This window comes from Delphinapterus leucas, chromosome 18, assembly GCF_059928025.1.
Source record: "Delphinapterus leucas isolate spDelLeu-1000000601 "Yukka" chromosome 18, BTC_Dleu_Yukka2, whole genome shotgun sequence".
NCBI classification, from domain to species: Eukaryota; Metazoa; Chordata; class Mammalia; order Artiodactyla; family Monodontidae; genus Delphinapterus; species Delphinapterus leucas.
In genome coordinates, this window is record NC_143146.1 from 58,997,223 (window position 1) to 59,022,373 (window position 25,151).

General features: G+C 36.3%; 1 protein-coding gene across 10 annotated transcripts; it reads right to left on the minus strand.

Annotated features, from left to right (window-relative positions):
* Positions 1 to 3,224: 3,224 nt before the first annotated feature.
* On the minus strand, positions 3,225 to 24,864 carry ESD (esterase D). Of its 10 annotated transcripts, none has more exons than XM_089899549.1 (13): positions 24,771 to 24,864; positions 23,978 to 24,052; positions 21,107 to 21,184; positions 20,352 to 20,417; positions 20,183 to 20,217; positions 19,176 to 19,250; positions 18,488 to 18,576; positions 16,111 to 16,209; positions 14,552 to 14,676; positions 13,375 to 13,494; positions 12,562 to 12,660; positions 10,431 to 10,598; positions 3,225 to 3,455 (listed from the first exon to the last, which is right to left on the minus strand). In XM_089899549.1, exons 3-13 carry the CDS (start codon positions 21,119 to 21,121, stop codon positions 3,375 to 3,377), a joined length of 972 nt encoding a protein of 323 aa, XP_089755675.1. In that variant the 5' UTR covers positions 21,122 to 21,184; positions 23,978 to 24,052; positions 24,771 to 24,864; the 3' UTR covers positions 3,225 to 3,374. The 10 variants fall into 10 exon arrangements, with proteins under 10 accessions (XP_089755675.1, XP_089755673.1, XP_089755681.1 ...); XM_089899547.1 differs by having other exon boundaries at positions 23,776 to 24,052; XM_089899555.1 differs by lacking the exons at positions 20,183 to 20,217; positions 21,107 to 21,184 and adding an exon at positions 19,889 to 19,944.
* Positions 24,865 to 25,151: the final 287 nt, after the last annotated feature.

Below are 25,151 nucleotides of genomic sequence, written 5' to 3' on the forward strand. Positions count from 1 at the left end.
TATTGTCAGGAATTTTTTCTTCTTCATGCAGTAGTATATCTATGATCTCCACATCGTGACTACTTAATAGATTTTTACGTAAACTTCTCTAAAGTATAACACATATGAAAAAGTGTATAAATCTTAAGTATATGGCTTGATGAATTTTCAAAGTGAACACACCCATGCGACAAGTACCTAGATGAAGAGTGTCACTAGTCCCCTAAAGGACCTTGCACGTGACTCTCTAATCACCTCTGCCTAGGGCCCGCCCCTCCCCCTGCTATCCGTAACCCCATCCTGACTTCTAACGTCACGGATGAGTTTTGCCTGGCTTGGATCCTTATATGAAAAGGTACAAAATGATTTATACAGTTTATATTTTGTATTTGATTCTTCCACTCAAGATTGTGTGAGACGTCCTCCGTGTCGCTGCATCTAGTTTTAGTGTGTTCGTTAATGTGGACAATTCCACTGGATGAATACTCTGATTTTACCCATTCTCTTGTAGATGGGCATCTGGGTTGTTTCCAGATTCGGGCTATTAGGAGCAGTGTTGCTCTGAACATTCTCATGTACGTTTTACATACACGTTTCTGTTGGGTAAACCTCGGGTGGAATCATTAGGAAGGGCCATATGTTCGATCTCAGCAAACCCTGCCTGTTACACTCCCATTAGCAGGTCATCATACAGCCAGGCCAACACTTGGGATTTCTGTTGTCTTAACTTTAGCCATTCAGGTAGGTTTGTAGTGGCATTTTTTTGTTTCCATTTCCCTGATCTTTATGAAGTTAAGCACGTTTTCGTGTATTTATTAGTCATACTTATGTCCTATTTTGTTAAGTACCTAATTGAATCTTTTGCCCATTTTTCTGTTGGTTTATCTTTTAAAAAATGAATTTATGGAGCTCTTTATATATTCTAGATACAAGTTCTTTCAGATACCTATATTGTAAGCACCTCTACCCACTACATGGCTTGCCGCTACTAGTAATGGTGGCTTTACTGTATCGTGTTGTTTCTTAAGGGGATCTTAACGAGGGTTTTACAACATTTATAGTGATCCAGGAAATCTGTCAATTCCTTTGCCTCCTTTTATATCTGATTCTGTCAGGTGATGTTTGGAAGCAAACAAAACTAGTATTAGGAGTTCATTTGTAGGTTATTTGTTGTTTATTATAAAGTCATTGAGATGGTTCCTTACTGAGAGACTTTGAGAATTTTTTTCTGGTGGGGGAAACATCTTACAGGTATATATGAGAATTCGTACCTCCCCAGGTCAGTGTTTGTGGCACATAAAAGCAAGTTAAAATTTATTGGCTCCCTGTATCTCCTCCATGGTCAATTCTGTATTGTAACTGAAGGCTTTTGTCTTTATTAGTTATCATTGGCTATATGTTAGCAATTATTTACTGAGTATTTAAATGTTTCTGCATTTACCCTGCAAAAAGGCAAAGCAACTCTTTTCTTATAATGGTGCGCCAACTTGGCAAGGTAATAGTTCCCGGTTATTCAATTAAACACTAATCTAGGTGTTACTATGAAGGGATTTTGCAGATATGATCAAAGTCCCTAATCAACTGAATTTAAATAAGGAAGATTATCCTGGATAATCTGGTGGGCCTTACTGTTAGAAGGCCTTAAAAGCAAGACTGAATGAGGCTGAGAGAGAAGTTCCACCTGTGGACAACAGCTTCCGCCCAGCCCACGAAGTCTCATCCCGCTCTTGGACTTCCCTTCCTGATGGCCTGTCTTTTGGATTTTGGACTTGCTTAGCCAGCCCTTCCAATCACATAAGCCAAGTCCCTGTAAAAAAATCTCTTAACGTACATATCTACTACTAGTTCTGTTTCTTTGGTTAAATCCTCAACTAATACAAAGATCATAGGATCACACAACTGTTTTTCTTTACAAAGGAATTACCAACAAGGTGCAAAAAATTTGTGAATTAAAAAATTTGTCTTGTTAGAGGACACAAGTCTGTTTAGACTTAGAACCATTTTGTGTGTAGCGCACTGTAGGGCTCAATCTTGACTACTGATATTTATTTTTATTGTTTAATATTTATTTATTTGGCCGCTCTTGTGTAGCTCACCGTAGGGCTCAATCTTGACTAATATTTATTTTTATTTTTTAATATTTATTTATTTATTTGGTCTTAGCTGCAGCACGCGGGATCTTCGTTGCCGCATCCAGGATCTTTTAGTTGTGGCACGTGGGCTCTAGTTCCCTGACCAGGGATGGAACCTGGCTCCCCTGTGTTGGGAGCGCAGAGTCTTAACCACTGGACCATCGGGAAGTCCCTTGACTACTGATAATTTAAATAGTACAAATTAAAAAATTTTAGTACTAATTCACATTTACATAGTACTTATTTTATAACTTTAAGAACCTGATGTCTTCCTCAATTACCATGTAATACACATTCTTATTGAATGTTTAAAATGTATAACTTTTGTGCTCTTTTAACAGAAAAATATATTTCTTTTAAAACAACCAGGGGACTTCCCTGGCGGTCCAGTGATTAGGACACGGTGTTTTCACTGCTGAGGTCCCAGGTTCAATCCCTGGTCATTGGGAGTGTCCATTTAAGTTTTTAAGGAACACACTTTGGTATTTACAAGTTCTTGGCGAGCTCATCAAGCTAAATTTCTGCATGTAACTAAAGGAAAATATCTTCTACAGTAACATATGAAACAAGTTTCCTTATCTAACTAATTTCAGATTGAATCTGGTATTTAATTCCTGTCTCTTGAGAGAGGTCCATAAACCAATGTCCACAAATCTATTTGACTCAACAGGTAAGAAAAGAAATATCATTGATTGGGCTCCGGAAGTATGACTTCTAATCTTAGTTCTCGCACAAATAACTGTGTAATGATGGGGAATTCATTTAACCTTTCTGACCCTACTTGCTTATTCAACAACTAACAAATAGTTATTCAATTCAGTGACTACTAGAAGCGCGCCAAGTGGTTGCTAGACACTAGGTGTGTAACAATGAACAGGAAGAAGACAGGCCACGCCTTCAGAGGCTTAAAGTCTGGAAAGGTGAGGAGTTTAGGCTAAACTACCTTTAAGCTCTCTGTTCCAGAGTTAGCATTTAATGATTTCAATGGGATTATATTCATATTCTGTGCCCTGAGGTCAACACAACAATGATTTCCAAATTACCTCGAGAAAACTGTGAAGTATTAAATATTTCCCATGTGAACACTGGTAAGGTAACTTTTTAAATCAGAAGCAGGTTTGATTTATTTATTTAGAGGGTGATTCAACTACAGAATGAAGCATTTTTGGCACTACAAAATCCAATGTTTTAAAATCTTTTTTCCTTGCCAGTCTGTTTATTACAATTTTATCATCCTGAAGAGATTCTCTTATCCGAAGCTTTTCAAGCATTCAGGTATTTTGCATGATGTCTGATGTGATCGGTAATAAAGGTTGCAATGAAGTAGTAGCTATGATCATAACCCTAGAAGACGAAATAGAGATAAGACATTTATCTACTATTCAGAAAAATCGATATTAGGTACATTAAATATATCTTGCATGTCACTTAATTTGCTTATAAATAATCAAACTGTCACAACATGTGGAAGGTTTATAATCAAAGTAAAGCTTATTACACTTGTACTTCAACATTTTCACTGAAAAAAGAGTAGTTGAAAAAAGTTCTAACTCACAAAAGCAATGCACCACCCTCAATAAGGGAATGTTAAGATACAAAATAAGCACACATAAACAATACAGAAAGAACATGAAGAACGCCCAAATGCCCTATCACTGGGAAGTTAAACACAGCCATCATAAATCACGTTAAGAATTCGACCTCCTGCATGGTAAAAGCATACTGTACCTTTATCTGAGGAAAAAGGAAGAACTCATTACACTCTGACATCCCTCAGCAATAAATCAAACTGGGTAAAAAGTCAGTAAACTTTTGAAAACTACCATGAAGCAGAAAGAAAGTGTGCCAAGTAGTTGAGTTGAAACAGATTTCTATCTGGTCAAATAAAATCCTTGATAGGTAATCAATGGTAAATGGAGAGGCAATCCTTTCTCGGAGTGTCCTCTGAGTACAAAATAAGTAGCTCTCAAAGGAAAAAGAAAAGAAAAATAGGGTGGGAAGAGTCAAAGAGTTAAAAACCAGATAATTTGGGGGACAGCCCTTACCTTGCCAAAACACAATTAAAATACAAAATAGAATAATCTGAGAAAGATGAAAGTCTAAGATCGAGCGAATGGTCTCTGATGGGAGGAAAACGGAATTTTTCTAAGCACTTAAGAAACAAAAAAAACCTAATAAAAGTATCACCTGGGTTTCAGGGAACAAGGTAAAGTCCCTAAGGTTTTGATGAATCAGTAAATGTTCTCTACCTCTTAGTTGGCAGGGGTATGCAGTGCGTATCTTGGGAACAGCAGTTAATAAAGAGTTCTAGTTTAAAATCATCAAAGTAACTTAAAAGCAATCTGTCTTCTATTTTCAGTGCCCAAACTGTGGAAGTGAATCTGACATGAATGTTGTCAAAATTAAGGCTGAGCCTTGGAACTGTTTGGTCTCATGTCTCTCGACGATCAGACCAGTCCCAGTTAAATTAGTTAAATTTAGAGCTGAAGGACAGTTTCTTACATAAAGAAAGTTAAAGAAAAGCATTTTCCACCATGGAATTCTTGAGTTGTTAAGAGGCTAAATATGCCCATGATTTTCAGGCCACAAAACCTGTGAAATATAGTACCAAGTACCCGCCATTTTTCACCGATGATAAGATGGATCTGACTGAAAACAGGTGTAGATGCCTCGAAACACTTGTTAACAGAGATCCTAACGCGACTGACTATGCTGTGTTTTCATGTTTAGTCGCACATATGTTCAGTGTGTTGCAGTTTCAGGCACATAGTGGGTAGCCACTATTATTATTATTTATTATTATTATTATTTTATTAGAGAAGTCCCAGAGTAAACCAAAGTGACAATTTTGAGCTCTCAGGGGTGTACTGCAAGATAGCAGTGTGTTTCACCTAAAATACAAAGCAAATGTCCTTCCACGACGATATTTAACTGAAGGTCTACCTTCATGAGAAAATAGAAAATGCCTATCATGAGGAACCAAGAAAGAGTTTTTAAAATATCAACATAAAGGCAAGAGAATACATTTGAATTACTGCCATTCTGGTAGATACAAGACGTTTATATAATTAGAGCTGACTGTGTCATTCTTGGTGAGTTTCAAGCTCTGCTGGTCAATATGATTAAATGGGGGTAGCTCCCTTCATCGAATTCTTTGAATTGGTTTGTATGTTAAGCAGCTTGTGTAACTACGTTCATTAAGTGACACTTGAAAGGGCCTCATTTCCTCTTCTACCTCACACTTGAAATGGAAAAATCCTTGGTAGCAAAACTCTCTTAGAGTATAAAAATAAACGAACTCATTCTTTTATTCTTTGCTCAGTTCTCAAAAAAAGAAGCAGTGCTTCAGTGGCTATGATGAACATTTATTCTAACAGGCAGTATTTTCCTACATATTTTCCAGACCCAATTAGCAAAGCTCAGATATGAATTCCCGAGTTATGAAGTCTCTTCAGAGTACAAAGAAGATGGCTGAAAGCTGCTCATTTGTTTATTCAATAAGCACTTCCTGAGGGTTTATGTGCCAGGTAATTGTGCTAAGCATGGGGATACATATGAGTGAGAGAGCCCTGCACTTCTAGAATTCTGTGCCATGTTCGTACTCTACTCTAACAGGCAGGCACAGAGGCCAAAATAACCTCTGAATCTTCAAAAAGGGCCTGAGACTTGAGAAGGTACTATAGCCTTGCTTCAGTGTTGGTTTCTGGAAGTTTCCATTAGGTCTGAAACTGAAAATGTTTCTTCACTATATTACTCCAATAACTTATAATAAGACATACTAGGCCTTTCCTCTTCAGACTAAGACTTGATCTGTGTATATTGGCTATCAGAATTCTGCTACCTTGTGCATTTTCAATTTAGATTCACTGAAGTGAAAATAGAAAAAGAAAAAATTATGAAGTATAATAAAAACCAAATTAATATCCCTACAGACTACACTTCCCCCTCAATTTTTTTGGACAGTTGATAGAAATGTAGATTGTGAGCATTTAACACCATTAAAAAGAGGAAAATGAATGAAGTTGGGTAAACCATGTACATGATTGCAATAATTTGTTTTTCCTCCCTAGATCACTTATTTATATTACCCACTATTATTTTCAGCTTATTTAATCCTTCACAGCTCCCACTTCATAAAGAAATACAGATCAACTGTACTTATAATCAAGTGCCCTCAGACCTGAGGTAATCTGAAGTCAGTGGAAGTTGGCTTGAAAATCTGAAAAGTTGCTTCCCTGGAGCCAGTGCCCAGGTATGTCCATTCAGTCGCTCATTCAATTACAACAAACCTAAACATAGTCTGCTTCGGACTGTGTAGTTCAGTTTTAACCTGTCCCTGCTGGAAGGAAAGTGAACAGAAAATTGTGCCTGAGCTAAAAACTGTGACTGATGATTTCAATAGTTTCTCGCTTTTTTTTTTTTTTTTAAAGAATTGAATGCTTTGCACTGACTCTTCATTCAGTACAGACAACTACGTTTTTCAGTTGCTTGGGATTTAGTCATTTTAGAAATAAGGTGATTTATTTTCTGCCCCCAAGAATTTCATCAGTGTTCTCTGTTGTTTTTATAACAAACTCTAGAGATTTGTCAGTCCTTGTTGGCAGGATGAAACTTGGCTGTTGGTGGCAACAATGAAATTTCCTGGCACAGACACAAGGGAAGCAGAAGAGGCAACAACACCACTAGAGCCAAGAAGTTAACGTCATTTGGAAAAAACATGCTTTGTTACATCACTTAGAGTAATAGTTAATATAAACATACTATTATGTTTATAATCAAATTTGTCAAGGTTGATTATTGATCTAAAACATGTAATTCTGATGATAAATGTTCAAATTAATCTAAAAAAATCTATTTCTATATGATGGATACCCACAAACAAGGTATACATAATGTATTGGTTTTGGACATATTTTCCCACATGATATATATGTATTGTTTACATGTTAAAAATATCAAGGAGATTAAAAGGACATCAGGGAGATTGCTAAGATCTGCTGCATGAGTTAGACAAGTAGCAGCTTATGCACAGCTTCCCCTATGTTAGCTCTAATTCCATCCCTTGGCTCTTCAGGAGTACTGCTTTGCCTTGCTTTGGAATGGTTAGACAGATGAAAGGAGGATAGTATTTGCAATCAGACGACCTTGCTTCCAGGCCTGGTTCCACCATAAACTAGCTGTGTGACCTTAGATAAGTAGGTTACTTTTCTGAGCTTGTCTCCTCATCTGTAAAACAGATGGCCAGGAGTCATGCATGAAAACCCATAGCAAATGTCATACTTAATGGTAAAATACTGAAAGCTCTTCCTCTAAGATCAGGAATAAGACAGGATGCCCACTTTTATCACTTCTATTCAACATAGTACTGGCAGTTCTAGCCAGAGCAATTTGCAAGAAAAAGAAATAAAGGCATCCAAATTGGAAAGGAAGAGGTAAAATTATCTCTGTCCATAAATAATATGATCTTGTATGTAGAAAACCCTGAACCGCTAGAGCTAATAATTCAGCAAAAGTAGCAGGATAAAAAGTCAAACACAAAAATCAGTTGCATTTCTATATTCTAAAAATGAACAATCTGAAAAGAAAATTATGAAAACAACTCCATTTACAACAGCATCAGAAAGAATACAATACTTAGGAATTAACCAAGAAGATGAGCTACTTGTACAGTGAATAAATCACTGCTGAAAGAAATTAAAGAAGACACAATAAATGGAAACACATCCCAGGTTCATGGTCTGTTAAGGTGTCAAGACTACCCAAAGCAATGTATAGATTCAGTGCAATCCCTATCAAAATTCCAAAGGCAATTTTTGCAGCAACAGGAAAAACCATCCTAAAATTCAAGTGGAATCTCAAGGGAGCCCAAATAGCCAAAACAATCTGGGAAAAAGAAGAAAAAAACCTGAGAACTCATGCTTCCAGATTTCAAAGTTTTCTACAAAGCTACAGTAATCAAAAAGTGTGGTAACTGGTATAAAGACAGACATATAGACCAATGGAATAGAATAGAGAGCCCATAAACAAACCCTGGAATATATGGTCAAATGATTTTTGACAAGAGTGTTAAGCCATTCAATGGCGAAAGGATAGTTTTTTCAACAAATGATGCTGGAATCCACATGCAAAAAAATGAAGTTGAATCCTTACCTAACACCATATTCAAAAATTAACTCAAATTGGATTAAAGACTAAATGTAGGTCCTAAAGCTATAAAACTAACTATAAAACTCTTAGAAGAAAACATAGAACAAAAGCTTCATGACAATGGACTTGGCAGTGGTTTCTTGGATACGACACCAAAGGGACACACAACAAAATAAAACATAGTCAAATTGGACTTCGTGAACATTAAAATATTTTGTGCATCAAAATACAACATCAACAGGGTAAAAAGGTAACCCACAGAATGGGAGAAAAATATCTGCAAATCATTGATCTGATAAGGGATTAGCATCCACAATACACAAAGAACTCATAAAACTCAATACAAATAGCATTCAATACAAAAAGCAACCCAATGAAAAAATGGGCAAAGGACTGGAATAGACATTTCTCAAAAGATATACAAATGGCCAATAAGCACGGAAAGATGCTCAGCATCAGTAATCATTAGGGAAATTTAAATCAAAACCACATTACCACCTCACAGCCACCGGGATGGCTACTATCCAGGAAAAAAAAAAAGAAGAGAAAAGACGTGTTGGGGAGGAGGTGCAGAAACTGCAACCCTTGTGCACTGCTGGTGGGACTGCAAAGTGGTGCAGCCGCTCTGGAGAACAGTAGGGAGGTCCCTCAAATAACTAAGACTAGAACTACCATATGACCCAGCAATCCCACTTCCGGGTATATAACTGAAAGAACTAAAAGCAGAATCCTGAGAGATATTTGTACACCCATGTTTATAGCAGCATTATTCATAATAGCTAAGACTTGGAAGCAACTTAAGTGGTCCACTGACAGACGAACGGATAAGCAAAATTTGGTATATGCACACAATGAAGAGCCTTAAAAAGGAAGGAAATTCTGGCACATGAGACACGGATGAACCTTAAGAGGACTGTGCTACGTGAAATAAGCTAGTCACAAAAAGACAAACACTGTATGATTCCACTTATATGAGATCCTCAGAGTAGTAAGAGAGACAGAAAGTAACATGGTGGTTGCCAAGGGCTGGGGGCAGGGAGAAATGGGGAGTTGGTATTTAATGGGAACAGTTTCAATTTTACAAGATGAAAAGAATCGTGGAGATGAATGGTGGTGATAGCTGTATGACATTATGAACGTATTTAATACCACTGAAGTGTTCACTTAAAAATAGTTAAGGTGGTAAATTTTATGTGGTATTGTGGTATTTTACCACCACAACAAAAAAAGTTGAAAAAACCCCCAAAAACCCCAAACAGGTGGATAGGCTAGGAATGGTCTCTCATCTGGTCATATAAGGCTAAAATGAGCTAATGCTGTGAAAACATTTTTGTAAACTGAAATATACCACATTACACACTGATCTAGATTTATTTGAACACTTATCATTATATGTTTTAGATCAATGTGCCTGACATATTACCCTTAAACATGAATAAAAATGTTTAAAAAAATCACAACCATGTATAATTTTCAGTGTTCACTTTTCATCCTGAAGTAAAAATTTTGTTTTTATTATGTTCTGAAGCTTATGAATACATAATTAAAAAAAATAAAGGTAGAATTTCTTTAATTATAGCTGGATTAGCATAGTTAAGTGAGTAGTGAATAGTCAAAAGTATCTTCGTCAAGGAAAATTTGCGAACCAATTGAAATTCAGTAATTATTCTTAAACAACTAGCAAGTAGCACAACAAATAGATTAGCACCTAACTCAAACAATATAAAGTGCATGTGTGTGTGTGTGAGAGAGAGACAAATAATACACAGCTTCTGAGGCTAAGATGTGTACATAAAGTGAAGAGTAATGAAGGTGGAAGCTTGTCCTTTTATTTTACTGCAACAATAGTCGCATGTGTCAAGAAAGATATACCCGATAATGTTGACAATTAAGTACTATTCAAGCGTTAACTTCGTGTTATTTACTGATTTTACAGTGGGACAGAAAATTGTAAATACTTTTCACTGTCAAAAGCTTTCCTGTTTCTATGGAATTTGGTCTTAGATATCATTAACTTAATAGGAAGGCTTTCATTTTAAATGTCTTATTATAATTAAAAAATACCTTACTACAGGTAGCTTTTCAAATTCTAAAATAAAATTAAGAAGGTACTACGGAATCTTGTTATTTTTATAGTTAATTTAGAACAAGCTAAGGTTTCCTAGTACTTGCCTCTTGTAATCTGAAAACAACAGGGATTTTCTTTTCCGTACAGGCAGCTATGAAGTTATCAGGTAGTAGCTGTCCATCTGAAAGGAACTGGTCATCTTTTCCTTGATCAATTAGTATATCCAGCTGAGTACCTGGGCAGGCCTTCACAAGATGGGTAGCATCATAAGCCTATAAAAAGGGGAGAAATAATGAAAAATAAATTTGAAAGTGCCCAGAAAGATATTCTGCAGAATACCCTATACTAGAACTGAATAGAAATTTAAAGTCATTTCAGCTCTAAGGCTGATTAAATTGAAAATATGCTTTTAAGTTGGCTTGTCTGGTTTTTATTTACAGGCCTTCAGAATTCTATCGTCAATTACAGCTTCTTCCCTACTTTCAACCAGTCCTAGACCAACGGCAAGAATTCTATATCTCAAGTATTCTTCATAGTATATAGCCTTTTTTCTTCCAAACCTTTAAGGTTTAATCACCTCTCAACTCCAAGAAAACCAATTTGTTTTCTTTGTAAATCCTTTTACAAACTGATTATTTCTTCTAACTCCATTATCTTTTTCTATTTCCAAATATTCTCTATTTCAAATAAATAGTCTATTTTTTGTCCCTTCTTTTTGACTAATTCCAGACATAAATCTCTCTTTTGCTATCTGCTGAATGGCACCAAATGTCCATCTCCAGGAACTTTCAGGAAGACTTGATTTGAACAATCTGAATCATATCAACAACTCAAATTTATTATGTGAGGAGCTGCCACTAGTTACAATTTTCTATTTTACCATCCATCTTTAAATATTGATTATTCATGTATATTCACTAATGACAACTTTTATGCATTGATCAAGACACACAAAAACCAAAAGATTTCCCCTTCTAAAGTAGCATGCTTTTTAAGACTTGCTTTTTTTAATCTTAAAAGGAGAGGGTGGAAGGACACCTATAAAGTCCAACTAGTTCTAAGTTCCACGATTTCATAATTCTGCATGGCCTCCTTATTCCAAGAGTAAATTAAATGATAGCCTAAACACTGCATAATTAAAATAGTAAAATCTACTGCCATTTGGAGAAAAATGATACAGATTCCTTTATAGGGTACCTCTCCCCTACTTCTCCCAATCAGTTGGTCTTTTACTCAAAACTTCTATTAGACCATAAGGCCCCTGTGGACGGGAAAGGGTCATCACCTTCTTGACATAAGATCTCAAAACCCCACACAAACTCTGCACATGGTGAGGACTCAAAACACTGAGGCACAAGCACTGTCAATGCACTGTCCCCAAAGTAACTAATAGTAATAATTTTCAGCATTCTTCCAATATAATAAAAATCTAAGACTAAGCAAAACAAAACTCTAATGACTAAAAGATTAACCTTCCAATTTGTTAGAATTTCAATGACCAATCTTAAATAAAATAGGGGTCCATGTGTAAATGACTTTGAATAAACAGCAATAAGACAAAAAAGGTTTTTTCCCACTCGACGATTTTCTACTTGCTAACATGCACATGATGATGAGTTAGTTCACCTGCAAAATATTCAAACTCTTGGTGGAGTTTTCAAATAGCCCATTTCTGCACAAGAGCAAATCAGTCTCAGGAAAAAAGGGCCATTTTTATTTTCATTTAGAAGCATCTGCTCCTATGCGTGAAAAAGCAATCTTACTGTTGGAAATATTCTCATGAATGTATATTACATACACAATATCTATTTTTAAAAGCTTTTAAGTCTAGAATTTAAAATCCAAATCTGAGAGATGCTAGACTTTGAAACAGATACACAAAATAAAAAGCCAGGCCTTGTAGTTCTTATCATACAATTTAAGCACACAGTTAATATGAGGTAAGTCTAAATTCAGTAATATGGGGTATTTTTTGTGATGTTAATTTAGAAGATAAACATATAAATTAATCATTAGCAGAAAAAAAATGTAGCCGCAGAATATCTCCCATAATTCAATGCAATTGAAATACTGCTCTCTGTTGTTGTTGTTATTGTTATATGTATACACTTTAATTATTTTTTGATCTGAATCCTTAACTTGAGTAAGTTAAGAATATAACGTCTGTAGTGTGTAGCTTTTTAACAAATTTGAAAACTTAAGAATGAGTTATGAAGACCGCCATCCAGTACCTACCTCCCATTTACTTTGATCTGTTCCCAAATATCCACTAAAGGCTTTTTTGCCCCAAGGACAGAGCACTGGGTTGCAAATTGGAGCAAACGCTGACACAGACTTCAGAAACAAACAAACAAAAAAATTAAAAACAAGTTTTATTTTGCTAAATTGAATATGAACAGGTATTTACAACTTGCTTAAAAACTCTGACTTGCCATGAAAATCCCTGTGACCAGTTTTCCTTTTGCTATATTATGGGCTTAGATTATATGCCTCTCCAAGATACCACATCCTTTGTGTGTTCTAATAAAAGAGCTACATTTTCACGTAGGCACAATGAAAGTTTATGTTCAGCGTTTCTACTCATTTTTCCTACATTTTCATGTAGGCACAAATGAAAGTTTATGTTCAGCGTTTCTACTCATTTTTTCCACTTAAAACAGTGGAAAATCAAAGTCAACTTTACAAGAATATTCCCGGTAAAAGTAAATGATAACATACTGTCACAATAACATTAATCAATAATAACTTTTAGGGAAAAAAAGCCTAGAAAACTATAGTTTGAATAGAAGCAATGAAAGCTGCTTTATAATACCTCTAATAGACCAATGAGAAACCACTGGGATAAAATTCCTATACTTCTGATTCTGTAGCATTGTATTGTATGGTCAAATTTAATGCTCTTTCCCCACAAACCCCTTGAAATTCCCAAGACTAGAAAAGTTTAGTCCCAATACTAAAACAACAGTATCTTAATTTCAATCTTTGAAAGTTCCTAATATTATACTATTCAAGAGAAATATCTGTCACTAGAAGCTTAGGTAATCTTACTTTGTATTTTCCAGGGTTCTTCAAAGCACAAATCAGAGCTCCATGGCCCCCCATGGAGTGGCCAAAAATAGACATCCTTTGGGGATCCACTGGAAAATTGGTATTTATGAGTTGTGGAAGCTAGAGAGAATTTAATAGTGGGACAAGAGATATGACAGAAATAAGTTTAGGCTTTTTCAAAGTCATCTAAAATAATCAATACTTTCAAATTCACAGTCTTAAAATGGTTCACACTAGTAAAGATTAAAAAAAAAGTCAGACAGACAATGATCATTAATATATCACTGGAGAATATACGTTACATCTTCCTTGGAAAGCGACTTTAAGAAGATAATGCAGAAAGAAACTTTAAAATGTAAACTTTTGATCTAGTAATTTCACTTCCTGGAATCTCTTTCTAAGGGAAAAGTCCTTATGGGTAAAAAATTATAAACAAAGATAATCAATGCAGTAATGCGTATTATGGTAAAAAAAATATGTAAATATATAAATAGCCTCCATTACAAAAAAGTAAATCACAGCATATGACAGAATATTATACAATTATTAAAATTATGTTACAAATAGATCAGAATATTAGAAAATATTTACTTTATATAATTAAAAAAAGAAGAAGATAAAAATGTTTTACTATTATATGAAAACTAGTCATACAAAAATGTCTGGAATATACGAGAATATAGTTGTTTGGGGTGACAGAATTATGGGTGATTAAAATTTTATATTATCGTTTCTGAGTTTCTATGATGTGCACATTAACAATTAAAATCATAGAAAAATGCATAAACTGCACACACATATTATTAATAGAAGCAGTGCTTTACCACTTATCCTTTTTGATTTTAATCACTATGAAATATGTCTGGATGAACCAGCTGCCAGAAAATACAGTTTTTTCATACACTATTTTCTTTGTATAACCTGGGTGGTGTATACAGGTGTCAATATAATTATTAAACTCTTTAAAATTGTACGTAGTGTTCATTTAAATTGCAGAAAATAGTACTATAGTACTTGTAAACTTTGGAATTTTTACCAAGATAATTAATAAATATGTACCCAATAGATTCAACAATACCATACCCTAGTTTAAAATTCTCGGCACTGGAAGGACTTTGTGTCCCAAATCAAACTTTTGGCAGTCATCAACTAATAATTACACTGTAAATTAAATTACCTCCTCCGTTACATACGAGTACATTCTGTAGTTAGTTTTCCAAGGATCTTCAGTAGCATCCACATAAAATCCAGCCCCAGAGCCGAAGTCCCAGGTCTCATCTTCTCCTTTAATATTGCAGCCACCTATTAAGGAAAAATCTTGTGGTTTCATCTACTCTGTAGTAATGGCCCATGTTTAATAACACACTTTAAAATGAACCTGAAATTTCACTTGCATTAGAGCTGTTCACCAAGTATTGTGGGCTCTCTGCGTTTTGGGGTACATACTTCCTTGCCCCCTTGAGTGCGGTCATGTGACTAGTTCTAGCCAATGAGGCAAGAGAGGGAATGGCCCTCTAGGCCGGGGTATTCACTGGCTTTCTTCACTGATGGAGCTCCCTCCTATGTATTCTGAACATATCTTTCCTCACTCTGTTTTACCTGTCAAAGGGCTTATACTCTCTTTTTATCTTTCAGAAATACGTTGATTCCTTCTCTGATGCCCCTCCTCATTACCAACACTTCTTTACTTCTCTGTACCACTGTGATCTTAGAAGGGAAGGGGAACAAATGCTTGTGCTCAATTCACTATTTTGAACTGAAGATGTCTCCTTATGTACTTGGGAATCATTGAATCACGTTTCCCCTATTTACCCATCCCCCAATGGGATTTTCTTATATTCTATTTTAACTAATTACATTTTATTTTATATCCTTGCATACAGTTAAAAAGCCAACCACTGGGATTCTGAATAAAATTATAGTGATACGTAATTTGATGGAAATGACCTCTTCATAATAGTCAGTCTACCCATCCAGGAATATGACATTCTTCCACTTACAACAATTAGGAAATTTTATGTTTTTTTAAAAACTAAATCTCCATACTTTAAAAGTTTATTCCAAGGCATTTTATATTTTTGATGCTCTTCTGAATTAAACATTTTATTACATTTCCTGTGACCTCTTACTTTTACATAATATGGATTGTGAAAGGAAATGCATTACTTCCAAGGCCAGCCATTCAACTTCCAGATAGTTTTAGCTACCATTTAAATTCCATTTCCTGACTCTTCTAGGGTCCCAAAACAAGTTTCAATTATCTGATGGATTGAATTCTCAAATATTTGATATTCTCATTTCTCTAATGTAAACATTATAATCATTTATATTAAAACTAATACTTGTTTAACTGTATGACTATTTGATGACTAACAGAAATGAGAAAAGATAATTACCACATGACAAGGCAGTTTACCCAAGGAATAAAAAAAATTATTTCCTATGCATTGTAGGTTATTTTATATGATACATTATTAATTGAGTTGCTCAGTCTCTGTTTTAAAGTGCCTTAGTGTCTTAATCTGTAAAATGGGAATAGCAAAATTGTCCTCTCTCATAAGAGTGACGTTATGAGTAAAATTCAGTGAGGAAAATATACAGCATGGTATTTTAGAGTCATGATGTTGCTTGAAAGATTGGTAAATAGCAAAAATATGAAATGAATTGTGCATTATTATAACTTAAGTCTTAAGGATTTATATTTTTACAAAGGACCTCTGGAACAAGAACACTTACGAGGGCTGGTATCTGGAGCAATGACGACAAGGCCATGTTCCGAGGCAGCTTGATGATAACCAGATTTTGATATAAAATTTTGTTCTGTGCAAGTTAAACCTAAAGATCAAAAATATTGTTATCTCATGATATGCTGTGAACTGTGAACGGTTTATAAGCTTTAATCTTCTTATAACACAGAAAACAAGCTCACTTATTAGAAAGTTTTTTCTTTGTTTGTTTTAAGAAATAATGCTGAAAAAGACACTAAAGTTTCCCTTCTCATAAAATACGTAACAGTATTAATCCAAGAACTGTCTTAGGTTAAATGCTCCCATAGCTGTCCTTTGAAAGTCACTCACTAAAATTTCAATTACTGAAATCCTTTGGACCAGGTGTGTTTGGGAATTTAGAATTATTCAAACTGTAGAATGGCAATATGGCGCATTAAACAAATGTTATTACAACCCTAATGGTGTGTTATTCTTTTAACAAGAGATATGACTGCAGTAGCTCTCACCAGAAACCAAAGGTAAAATGAACAGGAGAAAAGAATACAGCTTTGGACCATGAATCAGAAAACTTGTTCACTCTTTTATGTGACCCTGGGTAATATATAATTTCCCTGGTACTATAGAATAGTTTCCTATTCTACAGGTTACATGATTTCTAAGAGCATCTTTAGCTACAGAATACCATGTTTCTAAAACAAACATGTAATGTGTTGTTGCTTTTGGCAATACCCTGCTCTTCTAGCAAAATTGGTTTGCTTTTTCCAATCAAAGAAATTAGTTGTTGAGTTAAAACTAGATAGGCACATCAGAAAGTCTACAAACAATAAATGCTGGAGAGGTGTGGAGAAAAGGGAACCCTCTTGCACTGTTGGTGGGAATGTAAATTGATACAGCCACTATGGCACAGTATGGAGGTTCCTCAGAAAACTAAAAATAGAACTACCATACAACCCAGCAATCCCACTACTGGGCATATACCCAGAGAAAACCATAATTCATAAAGAGTCATGTACCACAATGTTCACTGCAGCACTATTTACCATAGCCAGGACATGGAAGCAACCTAAGTGTCCATTGACAGATGAATGGATAAAGAAGATGTGGCACATGTACACGATGGAATATTACTCAGCCATAAAAAGAAACAAAATTCAGTTATTTGTAGTGAGGTGGATGGACCTAAAGTCAGTGAAGTAAGTCAGAAAGAGAAAAACAAATACCGTATGCTAACACATATATATGGAATCTAAAAAAAAAAAAAGGATGGTTCTGAAGAACCTAGGGGCAGGACAGGAATAAAGACGCAGACATAGAGAGTGGACCTGAGGACACGGGGAGGGGGAAGGGTAAACTGGGACGAAGTGAGAGAGTGGCATAGACATATATACACTACCAAATGTAAAACAGATAGCTAGTGGGAAGCAGCCACATAGCACAGGGAGATCAGCTCAGTCCTTTGTGACCACCTAGAGGGGTGGGATAGGGAGGGTGGGAAGGAGATGCAAGAAGGAGGGGATATGGGGATATATGTATACATATAGCTGATTCACCTTGTGATACAGCAGAAACTAACACACCATTGTAAAGCAATTATACTCCAATAAAGATGTTAAAAAAAAAACTAGGTAGGCACTTAATTTTTGCCTTTTAAAATGAAATACTATTCTCATTTTTAAAGACTGGTATTTGGGGCATATCTTTGAGGAAACATACATAAGGGAGGATTTAAATCAAAGTTATAAGAAGCAATTTTAAAGAAACAAAAATAGAACGCTATGACATAATTTGGTTTCTATGAGTCTCTTATAATGTCTGCTTCTAAAGATGAAGTGCCAATGTCTTGTGAAAGAAAAGTTAGCATAGAGGTTCAAAATTACTCTCTCACAATCCATTCAAGAATCTTTAACATTCACCTCTGATTAAGAAGCATTAGTATTCTTTTGTGATGTTCCAGATTGTAGCCAGAGAAGGTGAGTCCAATTAAAATATTTCCAAGAACACTGCAAGAAGTTTCTTGGCTGTGGTTTCTAATTAGCATATCACAGGTGTCCTGGTTTTACCTAATACTGTTCTATTTGAGTGGTAAAGTCTCTAAGAAACACTTGAGTAGGTACAAAGTAAATAACTTTTCTAAGCTCTTGTCACTGAGTCTAGAACTTTATATTCTCTGCTGAATTACTTGGTCTAATTGAAAAAGAAGTATAATAAATGTAATTCAGTAGGTCTGAAATTATTCTTGGGATAAAGTAAGAGTAGACTATGACAGGCTCCTGAAGTCTTTTATAAATGGTTCAGAAGGCACACCAATAAGTAAAGATTAAAGAATAAGATTAGCTAGTTAAAAAGAAAAACTCCTTTATAAAACTCAAAGGCAGAACACTTACCAGACAGCCAATATAGTGCAGGGCATTTTCCAGTTTCTGCCTTTGGTGGTAAATAGATAGCAAATTTCATTTTGCATTTCAGTTCAACACTGTAATTTTAACAGTCATACATACAAAAAAAATCAGTTGCCCTGATTGTCATCAGTCAAGACAGAAACATAAAATAAGTGATTTAATGTCCAAAATAAGTGATTCCACCAACATTTAAGGAATATACCATAGCCCTTAAAGAAAGAATGAGGCCAATTTAGCATACTGATCTATTGATATTAACCGAACTGAGCCTATGCTGTGCATGGTACACAGTCATTCTGAGCAGGCTGAATTAAAAGAATAAATGTAACACCCTCAATGCAGCACTAAAATTATTAAAAGAAAAACTGTTTCTAAAGAGATATATGAAATAATAAATCAGCTTTTATAAAAAATGAATTCTAAAGCTCTTAAACTACATGTTTGTTCATGGGCACTGAAATGCATCACGTCCTTAATTTGCTTTTTATCACTAAGAGTTTATTACCATCACCAGTATCAAAACTAGATAAGATAAAGCTGATAAAAATCACAGGTATTTTCTACAGGTAAACAGTAATTCAGGCAACAGAGATCTTTCATGGGCTTATTTAAAGAATCAAATAGACGGAAGCAGAATCAGAGATATCTAAAATTGTATCTTCTTAGTAGTTACCTGTCATGTTCAAAAACCTTCTGCAATCCCCCAAAGCACTTGTTGCTGGAAATCTGTTTCAACGCCATTCTTCTCCTATTAGTGAAGATTAATCTCATTAATTTCTAGAGAATCAGTTCCTAAAAAATTTGAAACAAAACTAACTGTTTTCGGGATAAGTTATCTAAACATGCAACTGTCTGCCACCCTGAATTTTTTTCACATGCTAATTTCCTCTCATAAATAATATTATGAAACTGACTAATTTTGATACTTACACTTGGTACTCACTTTAGGAAACTTTAGTACTTTGGAATGTCATTACTAATTTATTAACAAGCTTTTTTGTCTGTATGACTGTGGACTGCCCCAAATTCTTTTTATTTATTTTTTTGGCTGTGTGCGTGGCATGTGGGATCTTAGCTCCCCGATGAGGGATCAAACCCATGCCCCCGGCAATGGATGTGCAGAGTCTTAACCACTGGACTGCCAGGGAAGTCCCTTTCCTTTTTACTTTTTTCCAAATTCTTTTCAGAAAGAGGCAGAATATAAATAAGTTATTAACTTTAGCTTAGAAGATTAAAAATTTTAATTAAAAATTAAAAACTAAAATTAATAGTTTACCAGTTAACTGTAACAAAGGAGGCAATGGTATGACATTATGGTTGATATTAAAATGGGAGGAAAATGGTATAACAATAATGATTTTGAAAATAATAACAGGTAACATTTACCGAACACAGTGTCACAGGCACTTTCCTACATGTTGAACGAGATCAAATTACTCATCCTAGGAGAGTGTTTCAGAGAAAGTGATATACAATTTTCAGATCAACATTTCTCCTTTTAAAACAAACCAGCAAGTAAAACGAAACCCTGTCCTGAGTGAATTAAAAGTACAGCTTGTCATGGGAAAAGCTTGAAGTTTAGTACTTCTTTTCTCTCCAACACATCTTTAAAGTTTTCATAAATAGTTTTAAACTTAAATGTTAAAATACCACACATTATTAATTTTTAATAATAAATACCAAAGAAACTGGAACACCATCTTTATGGTAAATACCTGTTGAGCAAAGAGAAACCAGACTGATTCTGATTTGTATCTCTCGAGGAAGGATTCCCTTCCCCTCCTTATTACAAATCACTAAATCGTACAAACTAAATAAAAAATCCTCAGATACCAGGCACAGGTATTACCTCTCTGGTGGTCTTCTCAGTGAAAAGTTCTGCTGTACACTGATCAGTTGTGGTGTTAAGGTTACTCTAAAAAGATACATAGCAATAATCTTAGGAAGCTTATTTTGGAAACATCTTTGCAAAATTCTAAATAAGATTAGTTTCAATCCTACGTTTAAGTAATCTCCTCAATAAATCCAAATACTGGGCTTTGCATTGGAAACGTGGGATGTGAACCAGAAAGTCTGACATCAGAGCCCCTACTCTCCTGCTATACTTTCCTGCCTCCTGAGAGGGTTTTTAAATACTCACAAAAAAATTTTTTTTCAGAAAAGACTGACTAATTTTATAGCATTAGGGTATTACAATTATATACAGAGGTAGAATTACCTTCTATTCACAGGTTTATGCTTTTAACCTTCAAAAGACCAATTTTTAAACAAACTGCCCACAAAATGTTATTAATTATTGAATATTAGCTTCAGCTATTTTTGTTTATGACACTATCTTAAATAATGAATTAACAAAGATAGATGTATACTTTTAAAATATATACACATGAGACCAAGGAAAAAAATTTACATGAATTATTCTTAAAGGAAATCCTATTTTTTTAGATCTAGCAGGGACTATGTCTGCTTTCCCAAAACATGGTACACTGAGCATATATCTAGTACGTGAGAGGTACCTGATAATTATTTGTTGAATTAATGAATAAATTTTTAACTTCTAACTACCAATTATGTGAAAGTTTTTAAAATTAGCTTATTCTTTACCTCTATTGTTGTCATACTTTGTTATTCATCTATTTTGGTAATCCGTAAGTAGTCTATTTCTTCTGCTCTTTGAATGTTCTTAATTAAAATTCAAAATCAAACACTTTACATTGGGCCAGAGAAAACAAAGTTAAAATACTGTTTTTTAAATTGGTAGAATGAATTAATAAAAACAAAATCAAAGCTTTTAAAGTTTTTTCCCCCTAACTACCCATTCTAGGAACTATCTTCAATTGTCAATTAAGAAAGTTAGGCTCAATAAAAAATAAAACATAAGCTAAGAACTAGCTATGATATACTATGATATATGAAATGATATACTAGGTGATTACATTTTTCGCTAAAATTTTTCTATGTGAAAAATAGCATATTTTAAACCAAGTTACTAGATTTTTCATTCAACTTCCAAAGTAATACATAAAAATAAAACTTTAATGTACCTGTCCAATTGCTACTTGCTTTTTTATCTGCACCAAAGGGTAGATGATCCCGAAAAAAAGATCAAATGGTGTAGAAATGGGACATACTTTTCACAACAAAGGTTATACAGACATGTATAGTACACTACACATTCTCAACAGAGACACCTTCCTCTTGTGAGGTAGATGACTACCTACTCTGGGTATGGCAGTGTCAAAAGGGCAGCTGATGGGACAGCACCATCGCTTTGCCTCGGCCCATAATCTAAGTACCTTAACACCTATTTTGCCACAAGGCCTTGTGTTTGGTTAAAAACTTCTCCTGGAATAAGAGTCCTATGAAGAAAGTTCTTTTTTTCTTCTAAATAAATAGAAAACGTTTTAGATTGTAATTTGAAAGTACGAGATACAGTCAACTGCTGAGAGTGAAGAAAACAGGAGTGGAGACGAGAAAAGCAGAGAAAGGTAAAAAGCAGCCTAGATTCATCAGCTAAGGGTTGTAGGTCAAACGTGTAACGCGGGGACGATAAAGAAGGGAAGAGATGACGGCGTAAGGACTACTGGGCTGACTGGCTAGAAAGGATGAACTGGTGAGAAAACTGACTGGGCTTATGAATGATGGTGAAGTTACTGATACACAGAAATAAACAAATAAATAGAAGTGTACGTAGTAGTGTGCACCAAATGACACCAAATGTGTCATTTGTCTGACACGTTTCATTTTGGTTCTAGAACAGATTTGGGGGGAGAAACGAAGTTACAGAGTAGAATAGAATAATACAAAACACCCTCCCCCAAGAAAAACCAAAAACAAAGGCAAAAAAAATTTCACAGTGCCAGTCTTCCTAGAAAGTCAATGAAATGTACATCAATATTCTTCAGAGAACAAAGTTTCTCTCAATGCATGGTACATGGAAAGCCAATGAGGTAAAAAGTATCAAAGTCATCTTTACCCACAAAGCATCCATTCCCCCAAAAGGCTAAACTGTCAAATCTTACTTTTCTTCCCTTTACTTATTGAAGTTAAGTGTTATTTATCTCCAGCAATGTGTTCTTTGTATTTCACCCATTCTTTCCTTCTTTCCATAAGCCTCAAAAGTTTTCTATCTATCTCTACCTGGGTTTTTGTTCTCATTCTCTCGTGGACTTTGATCCATTTCTCCATCTGCAATGTGTCCCACCCCACTGGCTCTCAATGACCTACACAGGTCTTCCCAACATCACCCGATTATGGAACTGCTGACCATCACTTCCTTGTTCAAATTCTCTCCTCCGTGAAAAAACAGGATTCCATTCCCTAAGTTTCCGCTCTATTTTTGCCTTGAAACAATATAAATCTGCCTCTCTTGATTCAATCATTCTCAGGCACTAGTGCCAGAATTTAAATTTCTTGCTGGACCCTTCTCACAGGATGTGCCACAGGCTAGTAAAACTCAACGCATCTAAAGTCAAGCTTCTGTCTCCTACCTTCAAACCAAGTGTTTCTATTCCTTTTTTTGCTTCTCTTTTCATCTATGCCTGTCTTGCCCAACCTACATTTGAAATGTCTTAAAGTTACCCCGTCTCTGAATTCCCACTGCCACCTAATTATACACAAGAAATTAAATTTTCCTTCCTACTTTGTTTCCTTCTTGTGTGTCTCACTAAAATCAATCCTGCATTGGAGGCCTAGGGCTTTAATCCATTTAACTTACTGCTCAATGGATCCCTATACACGACACATCTTCAGGCCTAACATGGTCTACTTGGAATTACTAGTCATTTAAATTTATTTTTAATTTTATTTTAAAAATTGTGATTAAAAAACACATAACATAAACTTTACTGTCTTAACCATTTTTAAGTGTATAGTTCAGTAGTGTTAAGCACATTGTCAATTTTAAAACATGGTTAGCTTGCCCACATTAACTAGCAGATGAAAAATGCTTGCCCACTTCCAGGATGCTGCTACAGGTGTCCAGAACTAATCCCACTCTGCTGTCAGGGGAGTAGTTGAAAACCAATAAGTCATTGAAATGGAAGATAGTGTCAATAATTATGCAATTTTTTCAAAGCTTGATGCCATTAAAACTTCAGAAAATTGAAACTATGAACTGACAAAAAGGATGAGCAGAACTCCATATATACTTTGGTCACATTATTAACTGTGCCATGCATAATCGCTTTTCCTTCATAATTCACATGGCTTGCCCATACATGAATTTTTAATCCACCCTGGGGAAAAACATAGCATCCATGAACTCCAAGCACCTTAACTTAGCTCTCAAAATTGTCTTCAATGGTCCCACAGTATTTTTCTGGCCTTGTTTTCTGTTATCTTAATTTAGTCAAACTCAATTATGTATAATTCTAGCATAGCCTGGATGTTTCTACTGGGTGCCAAGGTACAATGGTTTTAGAGCAGGTTGTGGAGCCAGACCCTCCAGGTTCAAATTCTGGCTTCACCACGTACTATACACGGTAGTTCTTTGGTAGTGGTCGTGACTTCGGGCAAACTATGTCATCTTTCTATGCCTCATTTCCCCATCTGTAAAGTAAGGATATTAATAGGATCAGTTTGATAGGGTTGTTACCGGGACTGAGTTAATTCACGTGCTTCGAACACTGCTGGCCATGATACGCACACAAATGTTAGCTATTATTATTCTTGCAACCTCGAATGCCCTCCAAGGTCCGCGCAAATGCCATCGCCCTGACGACCCACTCACAGACCACCGCCAGACCCCTACACAACTGACACCGCATTTACAAATACGATCAGCCTTCCAAAGTGCTTGCAAGCGTGTGCGGAGAAGCGGGATCCCCAGGTGCCCAGGCCCCTGACCCAGGCGCCCGTGGAGGCTGCGAACGCTTTGGGGTCTGTTTCCTCCATGAGCGAGGTACCCATCCACCTGATGCAGGAACAGCTACGCAAACGTAGTGGGGTATTTGATAAACCGGCAGATGCCCTCAGAGACCGCACGCCCGAGCGCCCCGAGTTACACATTCTTGGAAGCTCAATGAGGAAAAGGGATCCGGGAAGAGGCCGGGCCTCGGGACAAAGTCCTCGGCTCAGCGCCCCTCCCTCGGCCTCCTGCCACGGCTCGTCGCGCTCTGGGCCCGGGTCCGCGTTCTTCGCGATCGCACCCACGCGACTCGCCGCAAGCCTCAGCGTGCGCCCCGACCGGGCCCCGCCGTGTCACCGGGGCAGCACGAGACCCAGACGGGCCGAGGACATCCGGGCCTCTGTCCAGACCTAGTCTTACCTCGGGCCGCGTAGGGAAGAGGAGCAGCAGTCGTAAGGGAAAGGCGGGGCCTCATCATGGCCGCCAGGGCCACCGCCTCGGCCCCGCCCCTCTAGGGTCCGCCCCCTCTAGGCCCGCCCACTCCGGGATCCTAACTCCCGAGTCCCTTCTCCCCAGCCCCGCCCTTCATCGGCCCCGCCCCCCACTGTCCCCGCCCCCTCCCTCGCCTGGCACTTCCCCGCAGCGCTTTGTGGGCGGCTTCTCCTTTTCTTGACGCCAGTCCTACGTCAGGGAGCCGCCATCCGCCTTGGCCCAGACTCTTACCAGCGGGGGCAGGATAAGGCCCAGGCTTGAATGAACGTGAGTTCTGGCACAGCTTAACTCGTGGAAAATGTTTCCACC